Here is a 27,977-nt window from a genome sequence, read left to right as displayed (position 1 = left end):
ATTGGCCTGCAGCGGGGTCCTCGTGTTTGTCCAATATGGCGGCGCCCAGTGGCGGTGTGAACTGTGAGGAGTTCGCCGAGTTCCAGGTGATGGGGTTTTCCTCATGTGGCAGGCATGTCCCTCCTTTTGTCCCAGACCCTATTCCCTGCTTTGCGAGGGAGTATGAACCAGCTTTGGAAAAAGCGGGCAATTCAAAGCTCTTTTCTAGAGCCATTGGAGGTCATGAGGGGCGCGGGTTTGGCCTTAGGGAGCAAGGCTGCTCTGTAGGAGGAGGGAGGAGGGGGGTCATAGTTCTCTCCGCGGCTCGCAGGCCTTGAGTGGGAAACTCTGGGTAATCCGCGGTGGTAAAGCTCGGTATCCGTGGATAAGGATTGTAACAGTCTTGTAGCAGTTCCCTGAACTCAGTTTTCAGCTTCTGCCATTCGTCTAGTACTTTTTTAAGTAGAGTTTTTGTGGGAGAGAAAAAGGTGAAGTAGAGTTATTTAGTTGATAAAACAAACACTTGGTACAAGTTACTATTTTTGTGGGACAAAACGTATGGAAGCTTGGAGGGAGGATTAATTCTAGTACCTGCTCTAGTGTCATTGCCTATTAGAGAAGATGTTATATTTAAAGGTTCTGCCTTTTTATGTTCAAATATCAGAGATCTAGGGCTAATTATTAACCCATGAATTCAAGAATAGGGATCTAGTTTTGACCAAGTTGCCATTAAAGTTATCTGTTCCAATTAAGTCATGTGTGCTTCTGTTTAGTTACAAAGTTGAATTCCAAAATCATGATCTTAAGTATGTATTGCATTAACTAACCCAAGATACTGAAAAATTGACCTATCTGTAGTAAACTTTGTACTTTGAACGGTTTGAAGGTAGTGGTATTCTTGAATACTGCCTCAGCCTCCCTGTAGCAAGGACTACAGGCACCTGTCAGCACGCCGGGTAATTTTTTAAAAGAAATTTTGTAAGACAGTGTCTCACCAAATAATCCTCCTGCCTCATCCTCCCAAAGTGTTGGGATTACCGGCATGAGGCACCACGCCTGGCCTAAAGTGTTTAAAATTTTTGCAATTCTTATTCTTTCATTACAAAAATTAGATTTAGTACATCCGGAAAATATCCTATTTCCAAATTGAAATAAAATCCAGAAAAGAGTGTTTAAAATCGAGTGCCTAGAGTCCCATTTTAGCACACATTCAAGAATTTATTGGATACCGTATTAGTCTGCTAGGGCTGCCATAACAAAATACCACAGACTAGGTGGCTTAAACAATAGAGATTTATTTTTTCACAGTTCTGGAGACTAGAAGTCCAAGATTAAGCTGCCATCAGTTTCTAGGCTACACAGTTTGATGTAAGAGGGGGAAAAAGTGCCATCACAATTAGTTATAGTAAGGCCTCTCTTCCTGGCTTGTAAATGGCTGCTTTCTCACCATGTCTTCTCTATGTCACTATCTTTTCTCTGTGCCTGCACATGGAAGGAGAAGGATCTCTGGTATCTCTTCCTCTTCTTTTTTTTTTTTTGAGACAGTCTCGCTCTGTCCCCCAGGCTGGAGTGCAGTGGCACGATCTTGGCTCACTCCAACCTCCACCTCCATAGCTGGGATTACAGATGCCCCTCACCACGCCCAGTTAATTTTTGTATTTTTAGTAGAGACGGGGTTTCACCATGTTGACCAGGCTGGTCTCGAACTCCAGACTTCAGGTGATCCACATCCCCCTTGGCCTCCCAAAATGCTGGGATTACAGGCGTGAGCCATGGCGCCCAGCCTATCTCTTCCTCTTCTTATAGGGACATCAGTTCTGTTGGATTAGGGCCCTACCCGTATGACCTCTATTTAACCTTTATCACATACCTCAAGGCCCTATCACCAGATACAGTCATGTTGGGGATTAGGGATTCATGAATTTTGGGGACACACAATTCAACCCATGACAGATACCTACTAGCCTCCTGGCACTTGTGAAAACCCAGTAGATGGAGTATAAAACAAGGAATGTAATCTAAGTAGGGCTATAAAATGTGGAAAATATTGGGGAAAAAAAGAATAAAATGCTAAAAGAATTTAGAGAGAAACAAATCAAGAGATATAGTTGAGTTGGGCCTTAGGCAGGCAGGGACTAGGGGTATTCTAGGCAGAGGCAATAGGATAACAGACAAAAAGAGTTTTATGTATTTAAGGGAAATAGAAAATCAGTATTGCTAGAACACATTATTTACACAGGGTCACATTGGGATTACACAAGATTGCAACCAGATTTGTGGAAGACCTTGTGTGTCAAGTGTCAGTTAGGGAGTCCTTTTTGGGCAAAGGGGTGAGATAATCAAAGAGTTGCCTTAGGAAGATTCATCACTACTGCCTGTGGCTTTGTTTAGGCCCCTGTCATTTTTGGAGCTAGCTTTGCAACAGGCCTTACTATCTTCTGGCACTTTTTTCTCTACTGTATTCCCCCTTCAATCTAATCTCCATAATACTGTGGCATATGCTATTATATTCTGAATTTTGTAATCTAAGCTATGTTTTTAAGTTTTAGGTTCATATGACTAGATCTAAACATCTCATATGCCATCTTAACATGGCATATAAGACCTTTTAAAATCCAATCCCAAAGTGCCTCTTGTCATATCTCTTACCATTGTCCTCATACATGTCTCTTTCTTCCTACCCACCCCCCAGCACTTCAACATGCTTGTTTAAATATTAGTATTTCTATTAGGAACATTCATTGACATAATTGATTTTGAATCACATTGTAATTAGGCACATACTAAATATATTATTTTCTAGCATCAATGATGGTTCCTTTTATACTTATGGGGCTGCTTTCTATTCCTGTCCTTGGGGATGTTAGGTGTTAGAGGACTCTGGCAGTGTTTCTGATTTGGGGGAAGCACTGTGGGAGCTTTGTTGTAAAAATAGAGTTTGAGGAACCAGATCTGTCTGAAAAGACCATCATGTAAAACGGACCTTGATGTCAAGTACCAATGACGTTACTCCTGGGTACTGTCAGTCAAAGGGAGAGGAGAGGAAAGATTAAGGGAGTTCCATATCATTCTTTGGAGTACACTGTATTTTAGTTATACAATGACCACTTTCCTACTCCTCACCCATATGTACCCTGAAAAATATGTAGAATTATAAAATAACTTTACCTGAGAATGAATCTTAGGAATAGACTATAGTATAATTGTAGAGGCAATAGAAAGTTTTCTCTACTCCTGCCCACTACTAAATATAGGCACTGCTTCAGTACCTAAATTGCCTTCCAAGAGGATGAGATCTTTACCCTACCAATTAGGGAGAAGGCATAAAATGCATTCCAAGAAAAATGCCTGTATAATTTCAGAGTCAGCCTACAATGAGAGATTCATGATAAATCAGATCTCTTGTTTTGAGGAAGATGAAAGAAGAAGCTGGGGGTACTACAGAATTTATAAAGTTATCTTTGGCTATGATTTAACGTTGAGAAGCTCATGAGGGTTCTACACAAGATGCAGCTTTCAGAGAACCATTGAACTGTGTGTATTTCTGTGTTATTTCTGTGGACAGGTGTTGCAGTTTATTGTGTATGATGTCTGTTCTGTTCAGGGGTGTCTTCTGTATATTTTCTTGGTGAATTTGTGTGGACAGGAGTGTATGCCATTGGGGCTAGGCCTCAGGTAGGTAGTCAGTAATTCCTTATGGATGATCCACATAATTAAATGGCAGCATTTTTGTGCCTGCATTCACCTTCATTTGCTCATAATCTGTGAGGGCAGCCCGAACTTTTGCCTAGAACCTCTTGGAGTTGCCTTAAGAGCTTTGGCACTTTTTTCCCTGTGAAGAAATGTGAGCCTGGTGAGATGGTTTACAGTTCTTTTCCTTCTGCCTTTTCAGTTTTGAAAGAAATCACTTCCTGTCTCATTACACCACAAAAACAGTGAGGGACCACTATGTTGGACCACACATTCGCTGTTTTCAACAGGTTCCTATAAATAAAATTCTAATCTCCCTCTTTTCATAACTCAAATGATTGAATAAATGGCATGCATCTACTACTTTATCACCCACACTTTATTTTGCTACAAAGTTCCGTTCCCCAATCATTTTACCTCCCTTTTTTGCTTTCTCTTTAGCTTTTCTGGTATCTCTTCTGTGACGTTTAAGAATGGCATACAGTTTTCAGCAATTCCTGAACAAGTACGTTATCAGTTTAGGGATTGTCATTATATTTTCTAGAATACAGCACTGTCCAATTGCACTTTCTGTGATGGTGGAAATGTTCTGCATTTATGCTATCTCCATATGGTGGCCACTAGTAACAGGTGGCTCTCAAATACTTGAAATGTGACTACTGCAATTAAGGAACTAAATTTTAAATTGCATTTAATTTGAATTTACATAATCTCATGTGGCTAGTGTCTGCCAAGTTGAAAGCCAAGCTCTAGATCATATATTGATAATTCTCTAGTACACACAGAAAAATTGATATACAGTCATGCTCCACATAATGACATTTCAGTCAGTGACCAACTGCATATACAGATGTGGTCCCATGAGATTATAACACCATATTTTTACTGTACCTTTTCCATATGTAGATATATTTAGATATACAAGTATCACTGTGTTACAGTTGCCCACAGTATTCAGTACAGTAACCTGGTGTATAGGTTTGTAGCCTAAGAGCAATCATCTATACTATATAGCCTAAGTGTGTAGTAAGCTGTAATACCATCTAGATTTGTGTAAGTACATGCTATGATGTTCACACAACAGAATCACCCAATGACACATTTCTCAGAATGTTTCCCTGTTATTAAGCAATACATGACTATTTGATAATCCACATTTGTAGGTTCCATCAGTAAGACAATAAAATTGATGGACTCATTACCTAGTTAATGTGGATAGATTACCATTGCTATGTAAGAAACTTAGTAGTATGTCCAAATTGTTTTATGGGAGATGAATCAGGCTAAAGTGATTAAGGTATAGCCAGTGTTCAAACTTAAAACTGGTTAAAGTTCAGAGTCAATAAAAATCCCAGGAAATGTCCAAACGACGTAATCTCACCTGGATTGCTGCAGTGTCTAACTGATCTTTTGACATCTACTGTAGTTCCTCTCCAGTCCATGTTCCACACTTTAACCTAAGCAGTCATTTTAGAACACAGATCTGATCGTGTAACCTTAATCATAACAAAAAATACATGTTTGGTTCCCTGTGGGTCTCAGAAAAGACTAAAATCCTATCATATGACCTCTAATAATGGACCTCATGTTACACCATATTTTATCTTTCTCTCTGTACTTAAGCCACATTACCTTTTCAGTCCATTAAACACTCTGTTTGAATGGCTCTCTTTAAGGTCACCCATGATTTCCATCCTCCCAAGTTTAAAAGTTTAATTTCTGTTCATAGAAATCATTTGTTTATTCATTACAATTTTTTTTTTGAGACATAGTCACCAAGGCTTGAGGGCAGTGGCACATCATAGCTCACTGTAACTTTGAACTCCTGGGCTCAAGTGATCCTTCTGCCCTGGCATCCCAGGTAGCTAGGACTGCAGGCACATGCCACCATGCTTGGTTGAATTTTTTACTTTTGTGGAGACAGAGTCTTACTATGTTGCCCAGGCTGGTCTTGAACTCCTAGCCACAAGCAGTCCTCCTGCCTCAGCCTCCCAAAGAGCTGGGATTACACATGTGAGCTATCGCACCCAGCCCCATATAATTCTTGAGTTAGTAACATTCAACACAAATGACCATTCCCTCCTTTAAAGCTTTCTTCTGACTTCGGTGACATCACAGAATTTTTCCTCTACTTGTAGATGCTAGAGTTCCTTAATTCATTGGCCCCCTTCGCTCTGTACACTCTCCTTCAGTGATCTCTTCTAGTTTCATGGCTTTAAAGAACATCAGTTTATTGGTATAACTCCACCCCTGATCAGTGTCAGACTGGCATATTCTACTTTCTATTCCACTCTTCTACTCAGATATCTGATAGGCATCAAACGTAACAAGTCCAAAACAAAGCTTTGTTTTTTGTTTTTTGTTTTTTTAATTTTTAAAATTTTAGATTTAGGGGTACATATGCAGGTTTCTTTTTTGAGATGGAGTCTCATTTTGTCACCCAGGCTGGAGTACAGTGGCACAATCTGGGCCCACTACAACCTCTGCCTGCTGGGTTCAAGCAATTCTCCTGCCTTAGCCTCCCAAGCAGCTGAGACTACAGGCATGAGCCACTGCACCTGGCACTCATAGCCTTCTAATTTACCGTACATCACACAAATTGTGAACATTGTACCCAACAGGTAGTTTTTCAACCCTCACCTTCCTCCTTCCCCTTATCCTTTGGAGTCCCCAATGTCTATTCTTTCCATCTTTATGTCTAGCTACCACTTATAAGCAAGCACATTTGGTATTTGATTTTCTGTTTTGAGTTATTTCACTTAATGGCCTCCAGTTCCATCCATGTTGCTGCAAAGGACATGATTTCATTCTTTTTCTTCTTCTTCTTTTTTTTTTTTTTTTTGGAGACAGAGTTTGGTTCTTGTTGCCCAGGCTGCACCATCTGACTCACTGCAACCTCTGCCTCCCGGGTTCAAGCTATTCTCCTGCCTCAGCCTCCCAAGTAGTTGGGATTACAGGCACCCACAACCACACCCAGCTAATTTTTTGTATTTTTAGTAAAGACAGAGTTTCACCATGTTGTCCAAGCTGGTCTCGAACTCCTGACCCCAGGTGATCCACTTGCCTCGGCCTCCCAAAGTGCTAGATTACAGGCATGAGCCACCACACCTGGATGATTTCATTCTTTTCTGTGGCTGCATGGTATTCCATATATATGTGTGTATATATACACTACATTTTCTTTATCCAGTCAACTGTTGATGGACAGTTAGCTTGCTGCTGTGAATAGTGCTGTAATCAACATATGAGTACAAGTGTCTTTTTTTGTTTTTGTTTGAGACGGAGTCTCACTCTGTTGCCCAGGCTAGAATGCAGTGACACAATCTCGGCTCACTGCAACTCCACCTCCCTTGTTCAAGAGATTCTCCTGCCTCAGCCTCCCAAGTAGCTGGGATTACAGGTGCTCACCACCATACCCATCTAATTTTTGTATTTTTAGTAGAGATGGAGTTTCACCGTGTTGGTCAGGCTGATCTCGAACTCCTGACCTCGTGATCCACCTGCCTCAGCCTCCCCAAAGTGCTGGGATTACAGGTGTGAGCCACTGTACCCAGCCTCTAGGTGTCTTTTTTTATATAATGATTTCTTTTCCTTTGGGTAAGTACCCAGTAGTGGGACTGCTAGGTCAAATGGTAGTTCTGTTGTTGGTTCTCTGAGAAATCTCCACATATTCCATAAAGGTTGTACTAATTTACATTTCCATCAACAGTGTATAAGCATTCCCTTTTCTCCGCATGCACGCCAATATCTGTTGCCACAACAGAACTTAAAAAAAAAAAGAAGTTTTATTCTACAAAATTTTAAACATAACACAGGAGAGGCTGTACCACAAACACTCATGTACCTATTCCCCAACTTCAACAACCAATTCATGGCCACTCTTGTTTCATCTGTTCGCTACTACCACTTACCCCACCCTAACCTGATTATTTTGAGGTCATCCCAAATACCATACCATTTTTTCTGTAAAATTTCTGACTGTATCTCCAAGAGGTTATGACTTTCTAACACCATACCATTACCACATACAAACAATGAACAGTAATCATCAGGCAGCCTGAGTTAGAATACAATTCTTGATGTTCCCACTCTTTCCAAGTCTCTTCCTTCCCCGGTCTCCCACCACAAGTTAATGGCATTTCCATACATTTAGTTGCTTAGGCCTCAAGCTTGAAAGTCATCCTGTTTTCTTTTCTCGTCCCTGACCACCATTTCAGCAATTTCTGTTAGCTCTGTCTTCAATATATACCCAACAGTTGGATATATCTGTCTTCAAAATATATCCAACTACCTCTCCTTAGTTTTTTTGTGTGTTTGTCCAGGCTGAAGTGCAGTGGTGCAATCATGGCTCACCACTGCCTCAACCTCCTGAGCTCAAGCAATCCTCCTACCTTGCCTCAGCCTCTCAAATTGTTGGGATTACAGGCATGAGCCACCACCCCCATCCCAAATGTTCCTATAGTTGGTTCAATCACGTCATTTAGGTTTCAGCTTAAATGCTACATCCGCAGAAAAGCCTTTTTTGATCTCTATCTAAAGTAGCCCCCAAGCACCACTCAGTCACTCTTCATCTCGTTACCTTAGTTTGTTTTCTTTTTCATAGTACTTTTTAGTACCTGAGATTATCTTGTTTATAGGATACTTGTTTAATTTCTATCTCCCCCTTCAGGAATTTTGCTGTATAAGAGCAAGGACCTCTTTTATTCATTACTGTGGCCTTGATGTTTTGCATAGTGCCTGACACATACTAGACATAGGACAATTGGCCCTCCCATATCTATGGGTTTTACATCCATGGATTGAATCAATCGTGGATGGAAAATAGTCGGAAAAAAAGGTTGCATCCATACTGAACATATACAGACGTTTTTCTTGTTATTATACCCTACACACTACAGTATAACTAACACCTATTTACATAGCATTTATATTGTATTAGATATAAGTAATCTAGAGTTTATTTAAAGTATATGGAAGGATGTGGATAGGTTTTATACAAATAGTGTGCCGTTTTATATCACTTGAGCATCCTTGGATTTTGGTAACCATAGGAGGACCTGGAACCAAACCCCCATGGATACTAAGGAATGACTGTAATTATATTTTGAATGAAGAATGAGTTAATAAACGTATGAACTCTGTGGTACTCTCTCTTACTGCTGCGTTATTTAAAGACAAATATTGCTGAGGGCTTTCATAACCAAGAAAACCTCTATCCAAAGGCACAACTTAACCCTTGGCCTCAGAAGATCAGTTCAGTTTAGCAAGTGAAAAGGAAGGTTTTGAAGGAGAGTTTAAAGGAGACATTTTTTTTTTTTAATAGGCCAGTCATAGGAGGTAAAGTGGCAAGGTGAGTCCCTGTCTTCTACTTACCTTTTTTTTTTTTTTTTTTTTTTGGACTCCCCAAATAGCACTACCATCATTTGTTTGGAATTTGCCACGTAAGCACAATACATATATCTTCCACTATGTATGGTGGTTGCCCAGTGAATATGTTGAGATTATCCCTTAAGAATTCCAGTTTACAGAGAATACTGTTAAAAAAATAGAAAGATAGAGGACGAGAAGATAATGAACTTGGTTTTAGACCTGATATTTGCCAGTGTTTTATTAGTCTGAATTATGAGTCTTCTGGAAGCTGTTTCAATTCTAGATTGAGCTATAGAAAAGGCCATTAAATTCACTAATTAAAAATTAATGGAATGATAGAACAGAATCTAGACTACAGATTTAGATTGAATGGACTAAGTGATTTGTAATTGGAAACTACCTAAATGTTCGTTAATGAGAAAGTAACCAAATGAGTTGTAGTGCTTGAACAGGATAGAATACTTATGCAACTATTTAAAATATCTTCAGGGCTGGGTGTGGTGGCTCTTGCCTGTAATCCCAGCACTTTGGGAGACTGAGGCGGGCTGATTGCTTGAGTCCAGGAGTTCGAGACCAGCCTGGGCAATGTGGCAAAACCCTCTCTCTCTACAAAAATATACAAAAAAATTATCTGGGTGTAGTTGCACATGCCTATGGTCACAGCTATTTGAGGGGCTGAGGTGGGAGGATCACCTGAGCCCAGGAGGCAAAGGTTGCAGTGAGCCAATATTACGCCACTGCACTCCAGCCTGAGCAACAGAGTGAGACCCCGTCCCCAAAAAAAAAAAAAGAAAAAAAAAAAATCAAGACGTTTCTAGCAACAAAAGCAGAGTGCTCATAATATAATGTCATAAGGCCAGATTTTAAAATGTCACATAGTACCTCAGTTTTATAAAAACATTAATAGGTGTGTGTAGAAAAAAGACCAAAGGAACATATTAAAGTGTTGATAATGGTTAACTATAGATGATTTTTATTTAAAGTGTTTTTCTAACTTTTCTAAAATGAAAGTAATAATTTAATCATAATAAGAATTTTTATTTTAACAAATGGATGAGGAAAGAAAGGAATTGGTTTCAGTCATGGATTTAAGTTTGGGAAAGGTAAGAAGTAGGATAGTATATTGAGGGAGAAAGAATCAAACGTTGCTTTTAATACATATTAATATTGAATGTTAACTTGGATGTTTTCAATAATAAGTGTATTCCTAGTATTATATAATTCTGTTTTATTTTCTTTCGTTCTTTCTTTTTTTAAGAGACAGGATCTCACTATTGCCCAGGCAGGAGTACAGTGGTGTGATCATAGCTCACTGCAGCCTTGAACTCCTGGGCTCAGTGATCTTCCTGCCCTAGCCTCCCAGGTAGCTAGGATTGTAGGCATGAGTCACCATGCCCGGCTAATTAAAAAAATTTTTTTTTTGTAGAGACAGGGTCTCACTATGTCTGTCATTCAGGCTGGTCTCGAATTTCTGGGTTCAAGCTATATTCTTGCCTCAGCCTCCTAAAGTGTTGGGATTACAGGTGTGAGCCACCATGCCTAGCCATTTTCTTGATGCTTTGTAAGTGACTGTGGTTTTTTGTTGTTGTTGTTGTTCTTGTTTGGATATTTTGTAAATCTGAGAAACAAAAAAGAAAGAGAAAGATATACTGCCAGGAACTTCTCCCAGAGTTTAACTGAAGATGAGATGTAGCTGATGTCCAGCCTTTCTCTAGTGACAAGTGAAAAGAAGTACACTGATCACATGTGGGTAGGAGGGCTATGCTATGTGAGTAGTTACTACCAGTCTTTTTAAGTTCCCTGCCCTTTTGATATTATTTTTCTGTCGGTTTTGTTGTTGTTGTTGTTGTTGTTTTTTTTTTTTTTTTTTTTTTGAGAATTGGAGGCTTTCTGAGGGAAGAGGGATCCTTGGAACATATGAGGTAGGGTTACTAAGAAAAAGTAAAAACAAGTAGTATACTTTATTGGCTGTATGCTGGAGATGGAAGGAGCATACACTGTTTGCTAAACACCATGCCAGCAAACGGGATTTCAACATGAGTAAAACAGTCTTAACTCTTAAGACAGTCACATTTGAGCCAAGGAGGCAGAGTTGGTGCCCACTGTTAAGATTACCATTACTTAACCTACCTATCATCCTTGAACATTTTCTTATGGTTACACTGTATTTGGCTTGGTTTCCTCACTCCTGACTTAAAGGATTGTAAAATATCCAAGAGCTTTATTTTTTACTTAAATACTTATTTTTTATCACTAACTTTCCATTCGGGTTATATTCTTTTATTTTAAATACATATAGGAATTACTCAAGGTGATGAGGACAATTGATGACAGAATAGTACATGAATTAAACACTACGGTTCCAACAGCTTCCTTTGCAGGGAAAATTGATGCCAGCCAAACCTGTAAACAACTTTATGAGTCTGTAAGTGTATTTTTTGAGTCTTTTGCTTCTTTCATGTCTTTCTTTGCAGACTGAATAAGAAATCAGTAATCTTGTAACTCAACTGTGACTAAAGGAATGCCATCTTCAGGTTTCTTTGCCTATACCTGATGGTGTATGTAAGTTTTGATCTGGTTACTACACATTCAAGAAAATGTGTGACCTTATGCTTGTGAAATCTTACCAAACCTGAGAAGAAATGGTTCTAAAGAATGAGAGCAGTTGTTTTGCAGCCTTTACCTCACGGAGACCTTATGTACAAAGGAATGAAAGAGGAGAGTGAAACAGTGAAGTAAGACAGTAACAAGAGCAAGGACTGTGAGTACCTCAGTCCTAAAAAGCCAGACAACTGGTATAAAGAAGAATTAAAACCCTTCAGGCCGGGCGCGGTGGCTCAAGCCTGTAATCCCAGCACTTTGGGAGGCCGAGACGGGCGGCGGATCACGAGGTCAGGAGATGGAGACCATCCTGGCTAACACGGTGAAACCCCGTCTCTACTAAAAATACAAAAACTAGCCGGGCGAGGTGGCGGGCGCCTGTAGTCCCAGCTACTCCGGAGGCTGAGGCAGGAGAATGGCATAAACCCGGGAGGCAGAGCTTGCAGTGAGCTGAGATCCGGCCACTGCACTCCAGTCCGGGCGACAGAGCGGGACTCCGCCTCAAAAAAAAAAAAAAAAAAAAAAAAACCTTCACACCTTTAAATCTTCTTTTTCTCACTCCTCAGGAAGGGGAATAGAAGCATTTGGCAACTGGGAGAGAAGGAAAGCCAATGGATCAATTGTCCTTTCCTGAGGCTTTGGTTTCTCAAGTATATTTTTTTCATTGCTCCCCTTTATTTCTCCTTTTTAATCTCCAAAAGCAGAAGGAAATAATGATGCAGCAAAATCTTTTCCATAGTTTATTTACCTATATTCTTTCATTAATGTGGAAGCTAAAGTTCAAATGACACTTACTATTTTAAGTTCTACCACAAGGTTATTGTTTGGATTCATAGTCATAAAGAAGGCATCCTTAAAACCTAAACTGCCTCTCTCAAATCAGTTTTGGACAAGCTTATCCATGTCAGTTAAATTCAGAGCATTAACTACTGATATTTTTGTTCTGTGTTAAAGTGTGTTATTTTAAATGAGCAGGTAAGTCTTGTGGCTTGAGAAAACCATAAGGTTGTGGACTTAATGAGTGGAATTCAGTGTCCAGAGTCGATAGTATGGGACCTAGTCCTAATTGGCTGTGAGGTTGTTTGACAGTTCACTTTCTTTGGGTACCTCTGTCTGAAGAACTAAAATTTATGGTCACTTTGGTGATACTCCCTCTCTCACCTCACTACTCATATAATTTCCATAATCTATAAAATTGTTTCCATTTACAATCTTCCTATTAACCTAGATGTTTATAGTGTAGTGATTAACAATATGGATGCTAGATCTGGATTATTCACATCTGCTACCTCCTAGCTAGGTGATCTTGAATATGTTACATAACCTCTGCCTCAGGTTTTTTTTTTTTTTTTTTGAGACAGTGTCTCACTTTGTCACCCAGACTGGAGTACAGTGGCAGGATCTCAGCTCAGTGCAACCTCCACCTCCTGGGTTCAAATGATTCTCACACCTCAGCCTCCCAAGTAGCTGGGACTACAGGCACACACTCCCACACCTGGCTAATTTTTTTTGTATTTTTTGGTGGAGATGGGGTTTTCACCATGTTGGCCAGTCTGGTCTCGAACTCCTGACCTCAAGTGATCCACCCACCTCGGCCTCCCAAAGTGCTGGGATTACAGGTGTGAGCCAACATGCCTGGCTGTCTGCCTCAGTTTTAATATTTGTAAACTAGTATAATAATAGTACCTAGTTCATACAGTTGTTGGCGCATTGAGTTATAAAGTGCCTACAGTACTCAGTGTTTTGTATATAAATATTGCTGGTCAGGTGCGGCAGCTCACACCTGTAATCCCAACACTTTGGGAGGCTGAGGTGGGAGGATTGCTTGAGTCCAGGAGTTCAAGACCAGCCTGGGTGACATAGCGAAACTGCATCTCCACAAAAAATACCAAAATTAGCTGGGCTTAGTGGCGTGTGCCTACAGTCCCAGACACTTGAGAGGCTAAGGCAGGAGGATTGCTTGAGCCCAGGAGGCAGAGGTTGCAGTGAGCCAAGATCACACCACCACAGTCTAGCCTGAGGGACAGAGCAAGACCCTGTCTCAAAATATGTTTGCTGCTACTGCTATCATTTTTTTTAACAGGCCCTGTGAGAGTCACAAGTTGTTATTTTTTATCTTCTTGTTGAGTCAGGATAAGCTTGCATACTAAATTTAGAACTCTTCTGTTTTGAAAATCCTTTGTGTGTGTTTGGGTTTTTCTCTGTATCTTTATCCTGGAAGGATTCAGCAACATGTATATCAAGTAAAGCTTAATTTTTCAAGTAGCTTTGTGCCAGGGATCAAGCCTGCAGCAGAGTGCCCATATCAATAAGTACCACTGAGTTCCCTTAAGTATTATGTCAGTCAAGAAGCAGAACTCTATGAAATGTCCAAGTTGCTCATATTCACCCTGACTTTAATCCCTGACCCAGCTTCCTTCTATAGCTGAAGAAGGGATATTTGCCTTTTCAAATAGCACTTCTTCCTAGAAGATGATCAGTAAAGTTATTATGAAGCACTTGTTTTAGAAATTTCAAATCTCAAAAGTTACTCAAGATAAAACCTATAAATGTCAATGAGATCTTATTAGAGCATATTCCCTTCAATCTGTGACTTTTTAGCTTTACATTGTTTATTCCCATGGTAAACATAAAAATCAGTACTGAACAATAAAGTCTACGAACTTGAAACAGTGCTTTACAAATGCAGATGTTGGGGTATTATCAAAATGTGGCTGTGATTATGGAAGTATGTTTGAAACACGACCATGATACTTTATGAATCAAGATGGGAAATAAATGAGAACTGTTTTTATTAATTTGTTGCATTAAGATGGAGGTTATAATGGGCCTATCATGGGGAGGGGGGAGGGGGGAGGGATTGCATTGGGGAGTTATACCTGATATAAATGATGAATTGATGGCTGCTGACGAGTTGATGGGTGCAGCACACCAACATGGCACATATATACATATGTAACAAACCTGCACGTTATGCACATGTACCCTAGAACTTAAAGTATAATAAAAAAAAAAAAAAAAGATGGAGGTTATCAAAGAGTTGTTCTGTCAGACATCCTTAATTTCAATCAGCACACACAATTGATGCAACTACTAATCTGTGCTTCATATATAAGTTTTCCTTATCAGTACTTATACTTTATAATCTTGAAAAGGGCTCTGTCTTCCATAGGTAAATGTAGCATTCTTTGTTATTCTTTATTGTAGTGAAATCTTCTATACATGACTTAGTTTATAATTTCTTTCACTTGTTAATAATGTGAGACAGAAAAAATATGAAAGGACAAAGAGAGGAAGAATAGCCGTCAGTGGCCAGGTGTGCGCGGGTGGTTGTAGAATAGAGGAACACATGAATGGAATCACAGGAAAAGTCAGTGGTATAACGTAGACGAAACTGAAGTGAAAAGCCCAGTGTGGGGAATGCAGGAAGCCGAGGGCAATACCGGGAGCATATTGAGGAGGAGGACAGCCCCAGACTTCATACCTTCCACCCTCAGAGATGCTGCTGGTTATGTTTTTAGATGAAGTAGCTGATTCAACACAATCTTCTCTTTCATGGTTTCAGTCATCAGAAATTGTTTTAGAAAGTATTAAATTTGTATAGTCTCAAGAATTTTTTTGAAAAGCACTAAAATGTGATAAATTGATGCATTTTTCTCCTTTCTTTCCTTTGTTCTTTTAGTTGATGGCAGCTCATGCCAGTAGAGACAGAGTCATAAAAAATTGTATAGCCCAGACCTCAGCAGTAGTAAAAAACCTCCGGGAAGAGAGAGAAAAGAATTTGGATGATTTAACGTTATTAAAGCAACTTAGAAAAGAGCAGACAAAGGTAAGTTGAACAGAATTAACATTTCTCAGGCAAAGTTTTTCCAACTATAGCCTTCAAAGTAAAATTTTTAACATGAAAAATTTTGGCATATAATATGGCTATTACTTAAAAAAAAATGACTGAGAGACGAATGCTTCAATTTTAGTGGGCTTTATTTGATTATGTTTAGATATTAATTGGTAAATTAATGTGCACGTCTTGAACAAATGCAACATAGCAGCTTTGTCTAAAATGAGCACAGTCATAATTAATTTTCATTTATTTGTTTCTTTCTATTAAAGACAAGAGATCACTACAGGTGAAGTACCACATCAGAAATTCTGGGGAAATCACATCTGTGTAGTATCTCCCTTTTGAGACATAACTTGAGAAAAAACATCTCTAATATATTTTGAAAATAGCTCCAGTTTCATTCTGTAGAAATCTGCTGAAATGTAATATAGACTATTTAACTTCAGGATATTACCCTTGTTAGCCATAAAAATATAGTGTGATTTAAATATAACCAGATGCACTTGTACCTCATTATAATTTATTTCCCTACTGTGTAAAAGTTGCTAGGGATCTTTGGCCTTTTCTTGGACATGCCTTTTTCCCATTTCCTCCCCCATTCCTGCAGTGTTTTTACTTTTAAGAAAACAGCAAGTACCTACCTAGGATGTGTCAGAGGAAGCCTTATTTTCCCAAGTCAACTATAATGTAGATAGGGTATAGACTTCAGAATACAGTTAATGCAGCAGAACTGTTTCTTTACAGACCTTGTGTGTGACGAGTCAAGGAAACAATAGAAAAATACAGCATATTTTATTATGTGGGATTTATTGCTGTCTTTCTTTTGAGGGGTCTCTTAGCGGCAACTTTTTATCTTGTATAATTTCAAACTTACAAAAAAGTTGTAAGAATAGTACAAGGAACTCCCATGTGCCCTTTACCTATATTCACTTATTATTTATATGTTGTCCCACCTGCTTTACAGTTTATTCTCTTCACCCTCCCTCTCTCCTTCTCTTCATCCTTCCCTGCCTTCTTCACTCTCCCTGTCTCCCCACACACCTGTGTGCATAAATATATTTTTTCCATGAACCATTTTGAGAGTATGTTGTACACATTGTACCACTTTACCCTTAAACTCATTAGTTATTTCAAAGAACAGGGACTTTTCCTACAGGACCAGTGTACAATTATCAAAATCATGGTTTTTTTGTATGTTTTTGAGATGGGATCTCACTCTGTCACCTAGGCTGGAGTGCAGTGGTGCAATCTCAGTTACTGCAACCTCTGCTTCTGGGGCTCAAGCAGTCCTGCCTTAGCCTCCCCAGTAGCTGGGACTACAGGCGTGAACCACCACACCCAGCTCAGTTTTTGTATTTTGGGTAGAGATGGGGTCTCGCCATGTCACCCAAGCTTGTCTCAAACTCCTGAGCTCAAAGTGATCCGCCCTCCTCCACCTCCCAAAGTGCTAGGATTATAGGTGTGAGCCACCACACCTGACTTCATGTTTGTATTTTAAGATGGCATAATAGGTGACTTATGGATCCTTGTGGGATTGAGTCATGCTTTTCATACTGCACAGTCATGAAGTTTGCCCTTTGTTTAGAAGATGTAGCTAAACTGTGAAAAGGGGACCTCATCATCTATTGAAAACTATTAGTAGAAAAGAAAAGAAACCTCTTTCCTTGTAGCTGGCTGCACACAAGGTGAGTAGGCCGGGCTGCTGCACTTTCTTGATCATTCCGCCAATTCAGGATGTCTCACTGGATCCAGGACTCAGCCACTGTCTTTGCTGCTCTCTTTGTTCATGACTACTGCATCAGGTCTGTATTCCATACCTGCTCATGCAACAGGCACTGGTGGATCCCTTGGACAGTGACCTAATGCAGTGATGTTGATCTTATTCCCCTTGCTGTTCATGAAGGCGTATAGATTATTTATTTATTTATTTATTTTTATTTTTTTTGAAATGGAGTCTCACACTTTCGCCCAGCCTGGAGTGGTGCAATCTTGGCTCACTACAACCTCTACCTCCCAGGTTCAAGAGATTCTCCTGCCTCAGCCTCCCTAGTAGCTGGGATTACAGGTGCCTGCCACCACACCCAGCTAAATTTTTTTGTTTTTTGTATTTTTAGTAGGGACAGGTTTTCACCATGTTGGCCAGGCTGCTCTCGAACTCCTGACCTTGTGATCCCCCCATCTTGGCTTCCCAAAGTGCTGGGATTACAGGCCTGAGCCACCGTGCCCAACTGGCATATAGATAATTTATATAAAACTGGTGAAAGTCTAGTAATATTGGAGTTTGTATTTCAATGCTCTTGAAGGTGTTGACAAAGGAAACTGCAGGGCAAAGGCTGTTAAATCAGAAACTGAAAAGTCACTGTTTACAGATCAAGTCAAACAGAATAGAGTGACTAGTTAGTGCAGAGCAAAGTTCAAAACTCTAAACTACTGAGTGGGAGTGATTGTGACACACGAGTTACTCAGCCTCCAGATCTGCCCTTGTGTCTTTAGGGCCCAGATAGAATCACCAGGATGACCACTGCAAGGAGGGGTTGAGAAACCAATCAGTGAGTTGCATGAGGTTTGCTTTCTAGCTTGGTAACATATAGCGCTGGGGGTAACCATGGGTTAGTACATAAGCAAATAAGGACACATGAATTTTTTTTTCAATTTTCAAGTTTGCTATGAAGATTATGGAATCAGAGAGAGCTCTTGGAGATGGTACAACTCTACCTCTTCATTTTCTATCTGAGGAAAAAGACTCAGAGATACTAACTGACATCCCCAAAGCCACAAGCTAGTAAGTGGTAGAACTGGGACTTTAACCCATCTCTTCTGACCCTGGATTCAGTCAGTTTCTTTAAGTTGTGACTAATAGTCAAATACTTTAGTGAGTATATTTTATTTATAGACAGATGCCAGTCGGAAACTCCCCACTACTTTACCTGAACCTTTCTAACTCAAAAAAAGCACCTTCCTTTTTTTGAGGTGCACAGTCATGAAGTTTGCCTTCCTTGCTGGACCTCTGTAAGTGCTGTCACATGTTAGTGGCCTTAAGTTTACCTGTTGAAGACCTAGAGACAGCTGTCTCAAAGGTGACAGTTTGTTGGTAGCACTGATAAAATTATATTAGAAGTTGGCTGTAATATCTGCAATGTTGTAGAATTTTAAAAAATAATCCAAAGGCAGACAGCTCTAAGGAAATAGAGCTGTCTAAGGAAATAAATCCCACCTACCTTGGTGGCTTTGTAATCTTGTTCTGAAAATTCTGATTTTGAGTCTGTAAAATGGAGCTGATACCTAATAACTTCTTATTTTTTTTGAGGAGGGGGGTGGTGTGGGGAAGATTCAAGGATGTAAGAAAGACCTTGCATATTGGCTGCTACCAAGTAGCAGTTTCTTTCCTTTATGAGTCTCTGGGACTCCATATTTGTTGCATTAATCCTCTTTGTCATATCATCAACCAGTGGTTTCTAGCTTTTGTTTCACTACTGCTTAAGGGCAGGGTGTTGTGGCAGGGGAGGATCCCCTGTCTCAGCGTCAGTGTATTCTCTTTTGGACAGTTCTAATTGTTCCAAGATTTTCATATATATTGTGAAATTCTGCTCCCATAATATATAAGTACTGCTTCTTATTCTTCTCTCTGGAGTTACCCAGGATAATTCTGAACCCTTTTCTACATAGTATCCCTTTAAATATTTGAGAGCAATTTTGAAGACTATCTTAGGGACTTTCACACTGTTCTTCAACTGAAATTATTTCTTTGGCAGTCAGTCCAGGGTTTGTCAGAGAAGTGGAGCTTTAATGATTTTGGTCTGTATGGCTGATTAAAATGGGAACTTAGGTTGCATTGGTGGGCTTCTTCAGGCTTGTTACTACTGCACAGCACAGGACTAATTGTCAGAATGCAGTCCTTCTTCTTGTTCCACAGTTCTTGCCATGTGTACAGGCCTACGCTTTGACACCAGTTCTGAATCTAAGAAGGGAGTTTGCAAGGAGCCATTGGACCTGTACCAAGTTCCATTCTTATCAGTGTTGCCACCAATGTCTCAAACCTCCTGCCTGAACTGCGCTCCTAGTTGGCCAGGGTCTTTGGCCTGGGTGTCAGATTCATGCTTGCCCAGATCTTGTTGAGCTCTCTGGCATTTTATTCCCAAATCTGGTCTGGGTTCTTCACTTTGGCCTGAGGAAGTCATCCTGGTGTTAAACTCTTCCGTGACATCAACCTATAGTTCATGCTTTTTTCTCCTCATTTTACTGAATATTTTCAAGCCTTCTGCTTGGAACTAGCCAGCTTTTTCCCCTTCAAGTCCTCTAACAAAATGTTACTGGGAGTATTGTGAGCCCTGCTCTCAGGGCCTGGCAATGGAATTGGCTACTTTTCTCTCGGAGTAATTAGGTTGGCAGTTATAAAGAAAACTAAAGACTTGGCATTTTTAGCCTGAGACCTCTGACTGTATGGTTAAGGTGTGAGGAAGTGATTTCTAGATCACTTCCACCTATGTTCTCTGTCCTTCCTGAAGTTTTTTTTTTCTTAATTCTCTATTCAAATCAGGTTTACACTTCCTTGTCCTTTTTTTCCTCTGTGCTATCTTTGCAAGTCTGTAGTTGTATGATCAATCTCTAGAACTGGAATCATTGGGTTCAAGGACATGAGAATGTACATTTCCTGTGAGTCTTAACAAATTGCCTTCCATAGAAGTTGTAACAATTTATACTCTTACTAAGAATATATAGGAGTATATCTTTTCCCATACCTTCACTAATGTTAGGTTTTATCAGACTTACTCATTTTGTCATATTATGGCTTAATTTGCATTTCTTTATACATTAGTAAGATTGGCATTTTGTATGTCTTCTGTGAACTGACTGGCCTTAGGATTTTTTTTTTTTTTAAAGCTCTCAAGGTGATTAGAATATGCAGCAAAGTTTGAGATTAGCAATTGATTAGATATGGGGAAAGTTGATTGTGTCAAAGAAGCTTCCAAACTCTGCCATTAACAGACAAAAATACTAGAGCAGCAGCAGGTTTTGTTGGGTAAACATGAGTGTGGTTTTAGCTCTTTAAATTTTATAACTTCAGTTTTTTTTTTCTTGCAGTTGAAATGGATGCAGTCAGAACTGAATGTTGAAGAAGTGGTAAATGACAGGAGCTGGAAGGTACAAAATAACATTGATGTTTGGAAAGAAGTAGCAGGGAAACTGAACTAACAAAGGGAAACCAAGGGAGGGGAGTAAAGAGTGCCTTGAGGCTGTAAGGAGAGTAGAGATCACTCGTTTACATTTACAGTTGAGGGTTGTATCCTTTTGGGGGGTGGGGGAGGGAGAGCAGGATTCAGTTAGCATCTAATTAGAGCCATTTTATAACAATTAGCTTTACTGGGCCAGGCGAGGCAGCTCATGCCTGTAATCCCAACACTTTGGGAGGCCAAGGCGGGTGGATCACCTGAGATCAGGAGTTCAAGACCAGCCTGGCCAACATGGTGAAACCCTGTGTCTACTAAAAATACGAATATTAGCCAGGCGTGGTGGCTCACACCTATAATCCCAGCTACTTGGGAGGCTGAGGCAGGAGAATCGCTCAAACCCGAGAGTCAGAGGTTGGAGTGAGTTGAGATCAAGCCATTGCACTCCAGCCTGGGCAACAGAGTGAGACTCCATCTCCAAAAAAAAAACCAAAACAAAACAAAATTAGCTTTATAAGCATATGATAGAACTAAATGAGCTGCCATCATAACAGCATTAGAGGTATTCTCTATGTCTCCTAACACTAATTACAGGCATAGTTGACATTTAGAGTTACTACTTAGAACCTTCAAGGAGGCTATTTGTTAAAATTAGCCTTTTTGAGCTCAGTTACTTTCCGTAAGTTTTCCTATCATTAGGTAACCTATACAGTTGCTTCTCTTCTAACTTACCTGATCATAAAACTTGTTATTATATGTAGTTTTACTGGTATCTGATAATAAGGCTTTTGATCGCTCATAGATTTACAAGCTCCTTATTATCATTGCATAGTTCTTGTTAGGAACAAGATTAGAGGACCAGATCCCAGAAACTTACATATAGTCAAAATTCATAAAACTCTGACTTTAGTTTTCTGAAAAAGTGTATCCATTTACCCCTCTCTAAAACTCTAAAAGATTTACAAAGGGCAAAAATCTATTAAATCTGAGAAAATATACTGAAAATTCTGTTTTATCATTTGAATTTAACTACTGGAATGTTGTTAAACTGTATGCTTATAAGAGAGGTTAGCTGAACCAAAACCAGAATGTACCAGCTTGCTGAGACATGAACAAATTGCAAAATACAAATTGACTTTCTTTGCTTTATCACATTTCTCTATCTTATCCTCTTTGCCAAGGTTTCCTATTCCTGCCCTTTCCACCAACATGATAAGGTGTCTGTCACTTGAGAGGATTTGGCAATATTTTCCCATTTTTACTCTCTGGAGAAATCATATTTACTCTTGGGATTGGATGGGGAAGGGGTACAGTGAAACATCTGGCTTGAAACAACAAGTGCAGAAGTTTATGATGTATGTAAAATGTGGTGGGAAGAGTGAACTACTTTGGATTTAATATTAGTTTTAAAGAAAATATGGTCTGTCCACTCCACAGAAGATGAGGCCCCTACTTGTTTTAAAAAGAGGAAAATGTAGCCATCGTGCTCTGGTGCAGTGGGCCAGCAGAAGTGGACAGGAAATCATTTGGGAAAAGGATTTGGAGAGGCTCAGCCAAGTTGTACCTATCACCCCAACCAGTGTGTCCAGGCCACTAAATTGAAGCCTCCCTCTTGTCTGATTGGGAATTTCAGGCAAATGTCAGGGCTGGAAATGAGTGAGATGAATCGTAAAAAGGCTAGAAAGAGTCTGTATAATTTCTGCATATTTTCTTTTAATTGTGAGATGCATATGCCAAAGATATGTGACACGTAGAATTTAATGAATATTAATAAAATGAACATTCATGTATCTACCACTCAGCTTAAGAAAATAGTAGGCCAGATGCAGTAGCTCACGCCTGCAATCCAAGCACTTTGGGATGCCGAGGCGAGTGGATCTCTTGAGGTCAGGAGTTCAAGACCAGCCTAACCAACAGGGTGAACCCCTGTCTCTACTAAAAATACAAAAAATTAGCCGGGTGTGGTGGCAGGTGCCTGTAGTCCCAGCTACTTGGGAGGCTGAGGTGGGAGAATTGCTTGAACCCAGGAGGTGGAGGTTGCATTGAGCCGAGATCACACCATTGCACTCCAACCTGGGCAACAAGAGTGAAACTCCATCTCAAAAATAAATAAATAAAAAGAAATAGAATAATAACAATACCTCACAACCTCTGTGTTTAGATTTTTCTTTTATTTTTATAATAGTCAATGGCAGCCAACGTAGGTAGTTAGTTTTTTTTTAACCTGAAAAGTGATTTGTTCTTTACATTAATGATGTATGGGGGTACATTCTGAGAAGAAATTCTTTTCCATTTCAGAATTGTTTTAATTGGACACTTAAAAGTTTTGACATGTGATTTAAATTTTTTTAATATTAAAAATATTTTTAAAAATTTTTTAAATAGTAATATACAGTAAAAATTCTACCTTCTGTCTCTTTCCTTCAGCCACTTCCTTCTTTCCCTTCTCTCTGAAAAATGGTATATGCTTTCAGATACACCTTGTCTGATTTTATGTGTGTGTATTTTTCTACCTTTGTTACACAAGTGAAAGTGTACTATTCACACTTTGTTTTTTTCCCTTAATAATCTTGGAGATCTTTTTAAATCAGAACGTAAATTATTTTTAACCTTGCTTGTATTCCATTGAATAACCATACCAAATTTTTATTTAACATAGTTCCATGTGGACATTTAGTTATTAAGCATTCTTTATTTAAACTTATTTTAGATATTTTTGTGTAGTTGTTTAAAAAATGTCCAGAATATGAAGTTGAAATGTTTGCTAGTAACTAAATTACCTGGCTCTTGATGATTTTTTCTCTAAGTAACTTAAATTTTATTAAAATATTAGAATTGTCTTGTAAATACACGTCAAGGCCTTCTGTGCATTCAGCACCTCATAAGTCAGTTTGAACTAGTGAGGAAACTCTTCTATTTCCTAAATCTGTTGACTTACGACAAAAATGGTAATAACCTTTTGAAGCATACTAAATTGAATTTAGTTCCAGGCCTGATTTATACAGGATGACTCAATGACTTTTATTTCTGTTTCAATATTTTAGGTGTTTAATGAACGTTGCCGAATTCACTTCAAGCCTCCAAAGAATGAATAAAGAGAGATTCTTTTTTTTTTTTTTTTTTTTTTTTTTTAAGGACTGGGTCATCTCATAAGAGCTAAGCATGACAGATATCAACAGGGCGGGCTTCCTAGGATGATTTCTGAGCCAACAGTCCAAGACCTTTTGTTGATTTCAGCCCCACTTAGCCAAGACCTCAAGTATAAATAATTCTGATAATTATGGAGAAATCAACTGCTATTTTATACTGATTCTGTAAAAAAAAAAAAAAAAAAGTTTTGTAATTATTAAAATAATTTTCTGACTCAGTGTACATATTTATTTGATTGTTTTCTATGTTGAGACAGTTCTCTTTTTATTTATTTATTGAAATTTTAGTTTTCATTTTTTAATATCCTGTCAGGTTGTACAACAGTTCTCATAAGAGAATTTGCATGCACTTTCAATATCTGATTTGTATTGTACTTTTTTATTTTTATAAATGTATTGGCATGGATGTGGACCTTTTTGGTTATTGATAAGTTTATTCCTTGATTTATCTTTGTGGGTTGATTATAAAAGGGCAGTATTATAAGCTGGACACTGTCCAAAGAAGTTTTCTTTTAGTACCTTAACTGATTTTGTTTTCAGATGTAAAAACTAATTTTTGGTGGAATTCTTTCCTGGACAGTATTTCCATGGTCATGGAAAAGGAAAGCAGAAATTCAGGAAAGGGAAAAGCAGGGAAGAGCTTGCATGACAGCAAATGAGTTAGTAACAAACCTGCTGTAATTGCAGGATTTGGTCCTTGCAAAAAAACCACTTTCTAGTATGGAATGGTTATGTTATTAGTTTTCTATTGCTGCTTTACAAATTATCACAAACAGTATTTTACAGTTCTGTAGGCCAGATGGGCAGATTTGACTGGCCTTTTTTTTTTGTTTAGGGTCTTAAAGCTGAAATCAAGTTGAGTGCCAGGCTGGGCTTTGTTCTGGAGTCTCTAGGGGGAAGAGTCTGCTGCTAAGCTCATTGAGTTGCCAGATTGTTGCATCATGGGACTGAGGTCCCCATTTCCTTGCTGACTGTCAGGTGCCACTCTCAGCTCCAGGAAGCTACCCACATTTCTTGACACATGACTCCTTCCATCTTTAGGCTGGCAATGGTGCATTCAGTTCTTCTCATACTTGGAATCTGTCTGACTTCCCTTTATGCTACAAACCAGATAAAATGATTTTAAAGGGCTTGTGTGATTAGGCCTACCACATCTTTTTGCTTAACTCAAAGTCAGCTGATGAGAATCATAATTACATCCACAAATCTCTTGCCAGGTTTTTTAAAATGACAGACACCAAGTCCCATATTCATCATCTGAGGGATATCTTGAGGAGCCAATTTAGGACTTTGCCCACCACAGTGATGTAAACAAGCCACCTGGCTCTGGCCCAGTTAGATTGGCCAGCTAGGTCTCTGGTAGGCCTGTGTACATTGATCACCATCAGATTATGCATTTAGAAATGAGTGATAAAGATATAAAGTGCCCACCATTCTTTGAACAAAACTTTTTGAGCACTTACTGTAGGTCAGACACTTTTTGTGGAGATTTTAGTCTAGTCTCAACAAAAATTTCCTAGAGGTCCGCAGTGAAAAATGGCTTATATAAAGTTGAGTAAGTAATTTTTGGGTGGATAAATGAGTTGAAAAGATGGATACAAGGATAGAAAGACGAAGGATCTCCCTGATTCTGCTGCTCAAGGAAGGAATTCAGATCCTTGGAAAGGATTCATTAACAGTCTTTCCAGAATTTCAGGTCGGCCAAAAATACCATCTAGCTAATCCAATTATGTTAGTAGAGTGCCTGAATCATTCCAGTGTAACGTTTGAAAAATGTGCAATGGTGGCAGTGTGGAGTGATAGTATAAATGAATAGGTTTGGTGTGATGAATGGCATTTAAAACCTCAACTAATGAAGGAAGATGGATGACATTGCTTTTGAAAGTTGAGTTGCCTGCTGAAAAAGTGTCCTGTGTGTAATTACTGCCTTAGAACAATTTGTTGATTAGCTTTTGTTGCCTGAAAGATAGGTAGGATTCAGCAACTCACACACACAGAAAAGAAGTAGAAGGTGCGAAAGTTCACAGACGAGTTTGGCCCTTCCTTGGCAGAACAGACAGCCATATGAATAAACACCTATGATGATACATTTGCAAATTCTTCTAACAAATATTCGAATGCCTTCCTAGGCACTATTACCACTATTGTTACATCACTCAGCAAAACAAAAATACCTGGTTTTAAAGAGCTTATCTTTGGTGAAGGAAGACAGCAGTAAGTTATATGGTATACTAAAATGTGATAAAGTTCTATGGAAAAAAAATAGAGAAGGAAATCAGGAATGGGGTGGAGAGTGGGTTGCAAATGACTGTTTTCAGCTGCCTGGAAAATATAATGCCCTTGTCTTTGAAAAGTTGCTTAAGACTGAAATGTACCAAGGAAGTGCAGTAATAAAAAGGGTGTTTTCTAATATGTCATTCTTTTATAAGTAGTACTCTGGACTAGGTGTGGTGGCTCATGTCTGCAATCCCAGTACTTTGGGAGGCTGAGGCGTGAGGATCAAGAGCCCAGGAGTTCGAGACCAGCCCGGGCAACACGGTAAGATCCAGTCTCTTAAAAACTTTTTTGAAATGGTGCTTGTCTGTAGTCTCAGCTGCTCATGAAGCTGAGACGGGAAGATCTCTTGAGCCCAGGAAGTTGAGGCTCCAGTGAACTATGATTGTGCCACTGCCTTCCAGCCATGGTGACAGAGCAACATCCTGTTTTAATAATAAGTTGTACACTGAAGATACTAGTTTGGGAAATGTAGTGATAATGTACCCAGTGCTCCTATAGTAGTCACTGCTACTGTGCCAGTGTCCAGGAGTGATAAACTTGTAATCTTGTAAACTGGGAGATTAATCAAATGTGTGAGCCCTTTTTAAACCAAGAAAAATGGGCCGGGCGCGGTGGCTCAAGCCTGTAATCCCAGCACTTTGGGAGGCCGAGACGGGCGGATCACAAGGTCAGGAGATCGAGACCATCCTGGCTAACATGGTGAAACCCCGTCTCTACTAAAAAATACAAAAAACTAGCTGGGCGAGGTGGCGGGTGCCTGTAGTCCCAGCTACTCGGGAGGCTGAGGCAGGAGAATGGCGTGAACCCGGGAGGCGGAGCTTGCAGGGAGCTGAGATCCGGCCACTGCGCTCCAGCCCGGGTGACCGGGCGAGACTCCATCAAAAAAAAAAAAAAAAAAATGAACATTCTATCTAGAGTTAGGTGATCTAATCAAACATGTTAGAGATTATTTAGGTTACTCATGATTTCTGTGTGTATTTAGCCTTGTATAACTTGATGAACTTGATTGACCCTTAAAAAAGAATCTTTATTATTGAGTATAAACATTGAAGAATAAAGAAGATAGAAAGAGATGCCTCCTCATTGGGGTAGCATTTCCAGGACAAGCCTAATTTTATCCCATAGAATTACATTGGGAAGGAAATTCAAAACGTTAACAAGAGGTTTAGACAAACATGACTTCCAGCTTCTGAAGGCAATGGCCAGCTGGGGGCACCCCTGTCCAAGGGGAGAGGACTTGGCTGAGGTGCATTTGTATATCTCCTGGTGCATTAAGAAGGGATAGGTAATCTACTGGCACTTAAAGATAATTGCTATGATTGAGTGATTTTCCCACTCCAGTTTTTAAAACCAGCAAGAAAAATTTCTCCTGCTTAAAAGCCCCCAGTGGCTGGCCAGGCGCAGTGGCTCACACCTGTAATCCCAGCACCTTGGGAAGCCGAGATAGGCGGATCACCTGAGGTCAGGAGTTCAAGACCAGTCTGGCCAACATGGTGAAACCCCATCTCTACTTAAAAAACAAAAATTAGCCGGGCGTGGTGGCAGGCGCCTGTAATCCAAGCTACTCAGGAGGCTGAGGCAGGAGAATCGCTTAAACCCAGAAGGCGGAGGTTGCAGTGAGCCGAGATTGCGCCACTGCACTCTAGCCTGGGTGACAGGTTTTTAACAGATTTGAGACTCTGACTCTTAAAAAAAAAAAAAAAAAATAGCACCCCTAGTGGCTTCTCAGTGCCTTGAAGACAGGTACAGATTCCTTAAAGTGGCTTAGGAAGTCCATCCTCTGTCTCCTGCTCACCTCCAACCTCACTGCTCGCTATGACGCACTCTGTTCCCCACTAAACTTTGTGCTCCAAGAAAAGACCCAGTCTCACCTCTGAACATCTGTGCATTCTCACGCTTCCC

At 39.6% G+C, this 27,977-nt stretch overlaps 1 protein-coding gene across 2 annotated transcripts; it reads left to right on the top strand.

Moving 5' to 3' along the window:
- Window positions 1-24: 24 nt before the first annotated feature.
- CCDC58 (coiled-coil domain containing 58) lies at window positions 25-24,021 on the top strand. 2 transcript variants are annotated; one of them, XM_023214637.1, is made up of 5 exons: window positions 25-86; window positions 11,339-11,464; window positions 15,323-15,469; window positions 20,564-20,623; window positions 23,694-24,021. In XM_023214637.1, exons 1-5 carry the CDS (start codon window positions 36-38, stop codon window positions 23,742-23,744), a joined length of 435 nt encoding a protein of 144 aa, XP_023070405.1. In that variant the 5' UTR covers window positions 25-35; the 3' UTR covers window positions 23,745-24,021. The 2 variants fall into 2 exon arrangements, with proteins under 2 accessions (XP_023070405.1, XP_023070410.1); XM_023214642.1 differs by having other exon boundaries at window positions 29-112.
- Window positions 24,022-27,977: the final 3,956 nt, after the last annotated feature.

This window comes from Piliocolobus tephrosceles, chromosome 2 (genome assembly GCF_002776525.5).
Source record: "Piliocolobus tephrosceles isolate RC106 chromosome 2, ASM277652v3, whole genome shotgun sequence".
NCBI lineage: Eukaryota > Metazoa > Chordata > Mammalia > Primates > Cercopithecidae > Piliocolobus > Piliocolobus tephrosceles.
This window is presented reverse-complemented; position numbering and strand designations above follow the sequence as displayed.

Bases quoted from the DNA above. Each gene is read 5' to 3' on its own strand.
- CCDC58 (XM_023214637.1), top strand. From the start codon at position 36: ATGGCGGCGCCCAGTGGCGGTGTGAACTGTGAGGAGTTCGCCGAGTTC. The intron at 87-11,338 runs GTGATGGGGTTT...AAATACATATAG, and splicing joins AGGAGTTCGCCGAGTTCCAG to GAATTACTCAAGGTGATGAG. The intron at 11,465-15,322 runs GTAAGTGTATTT...TTGTTCTTTTAG, and splicing joins GTAAACAACTTTATGAGTCT to TTGATGGCAGCTCATGCCAG.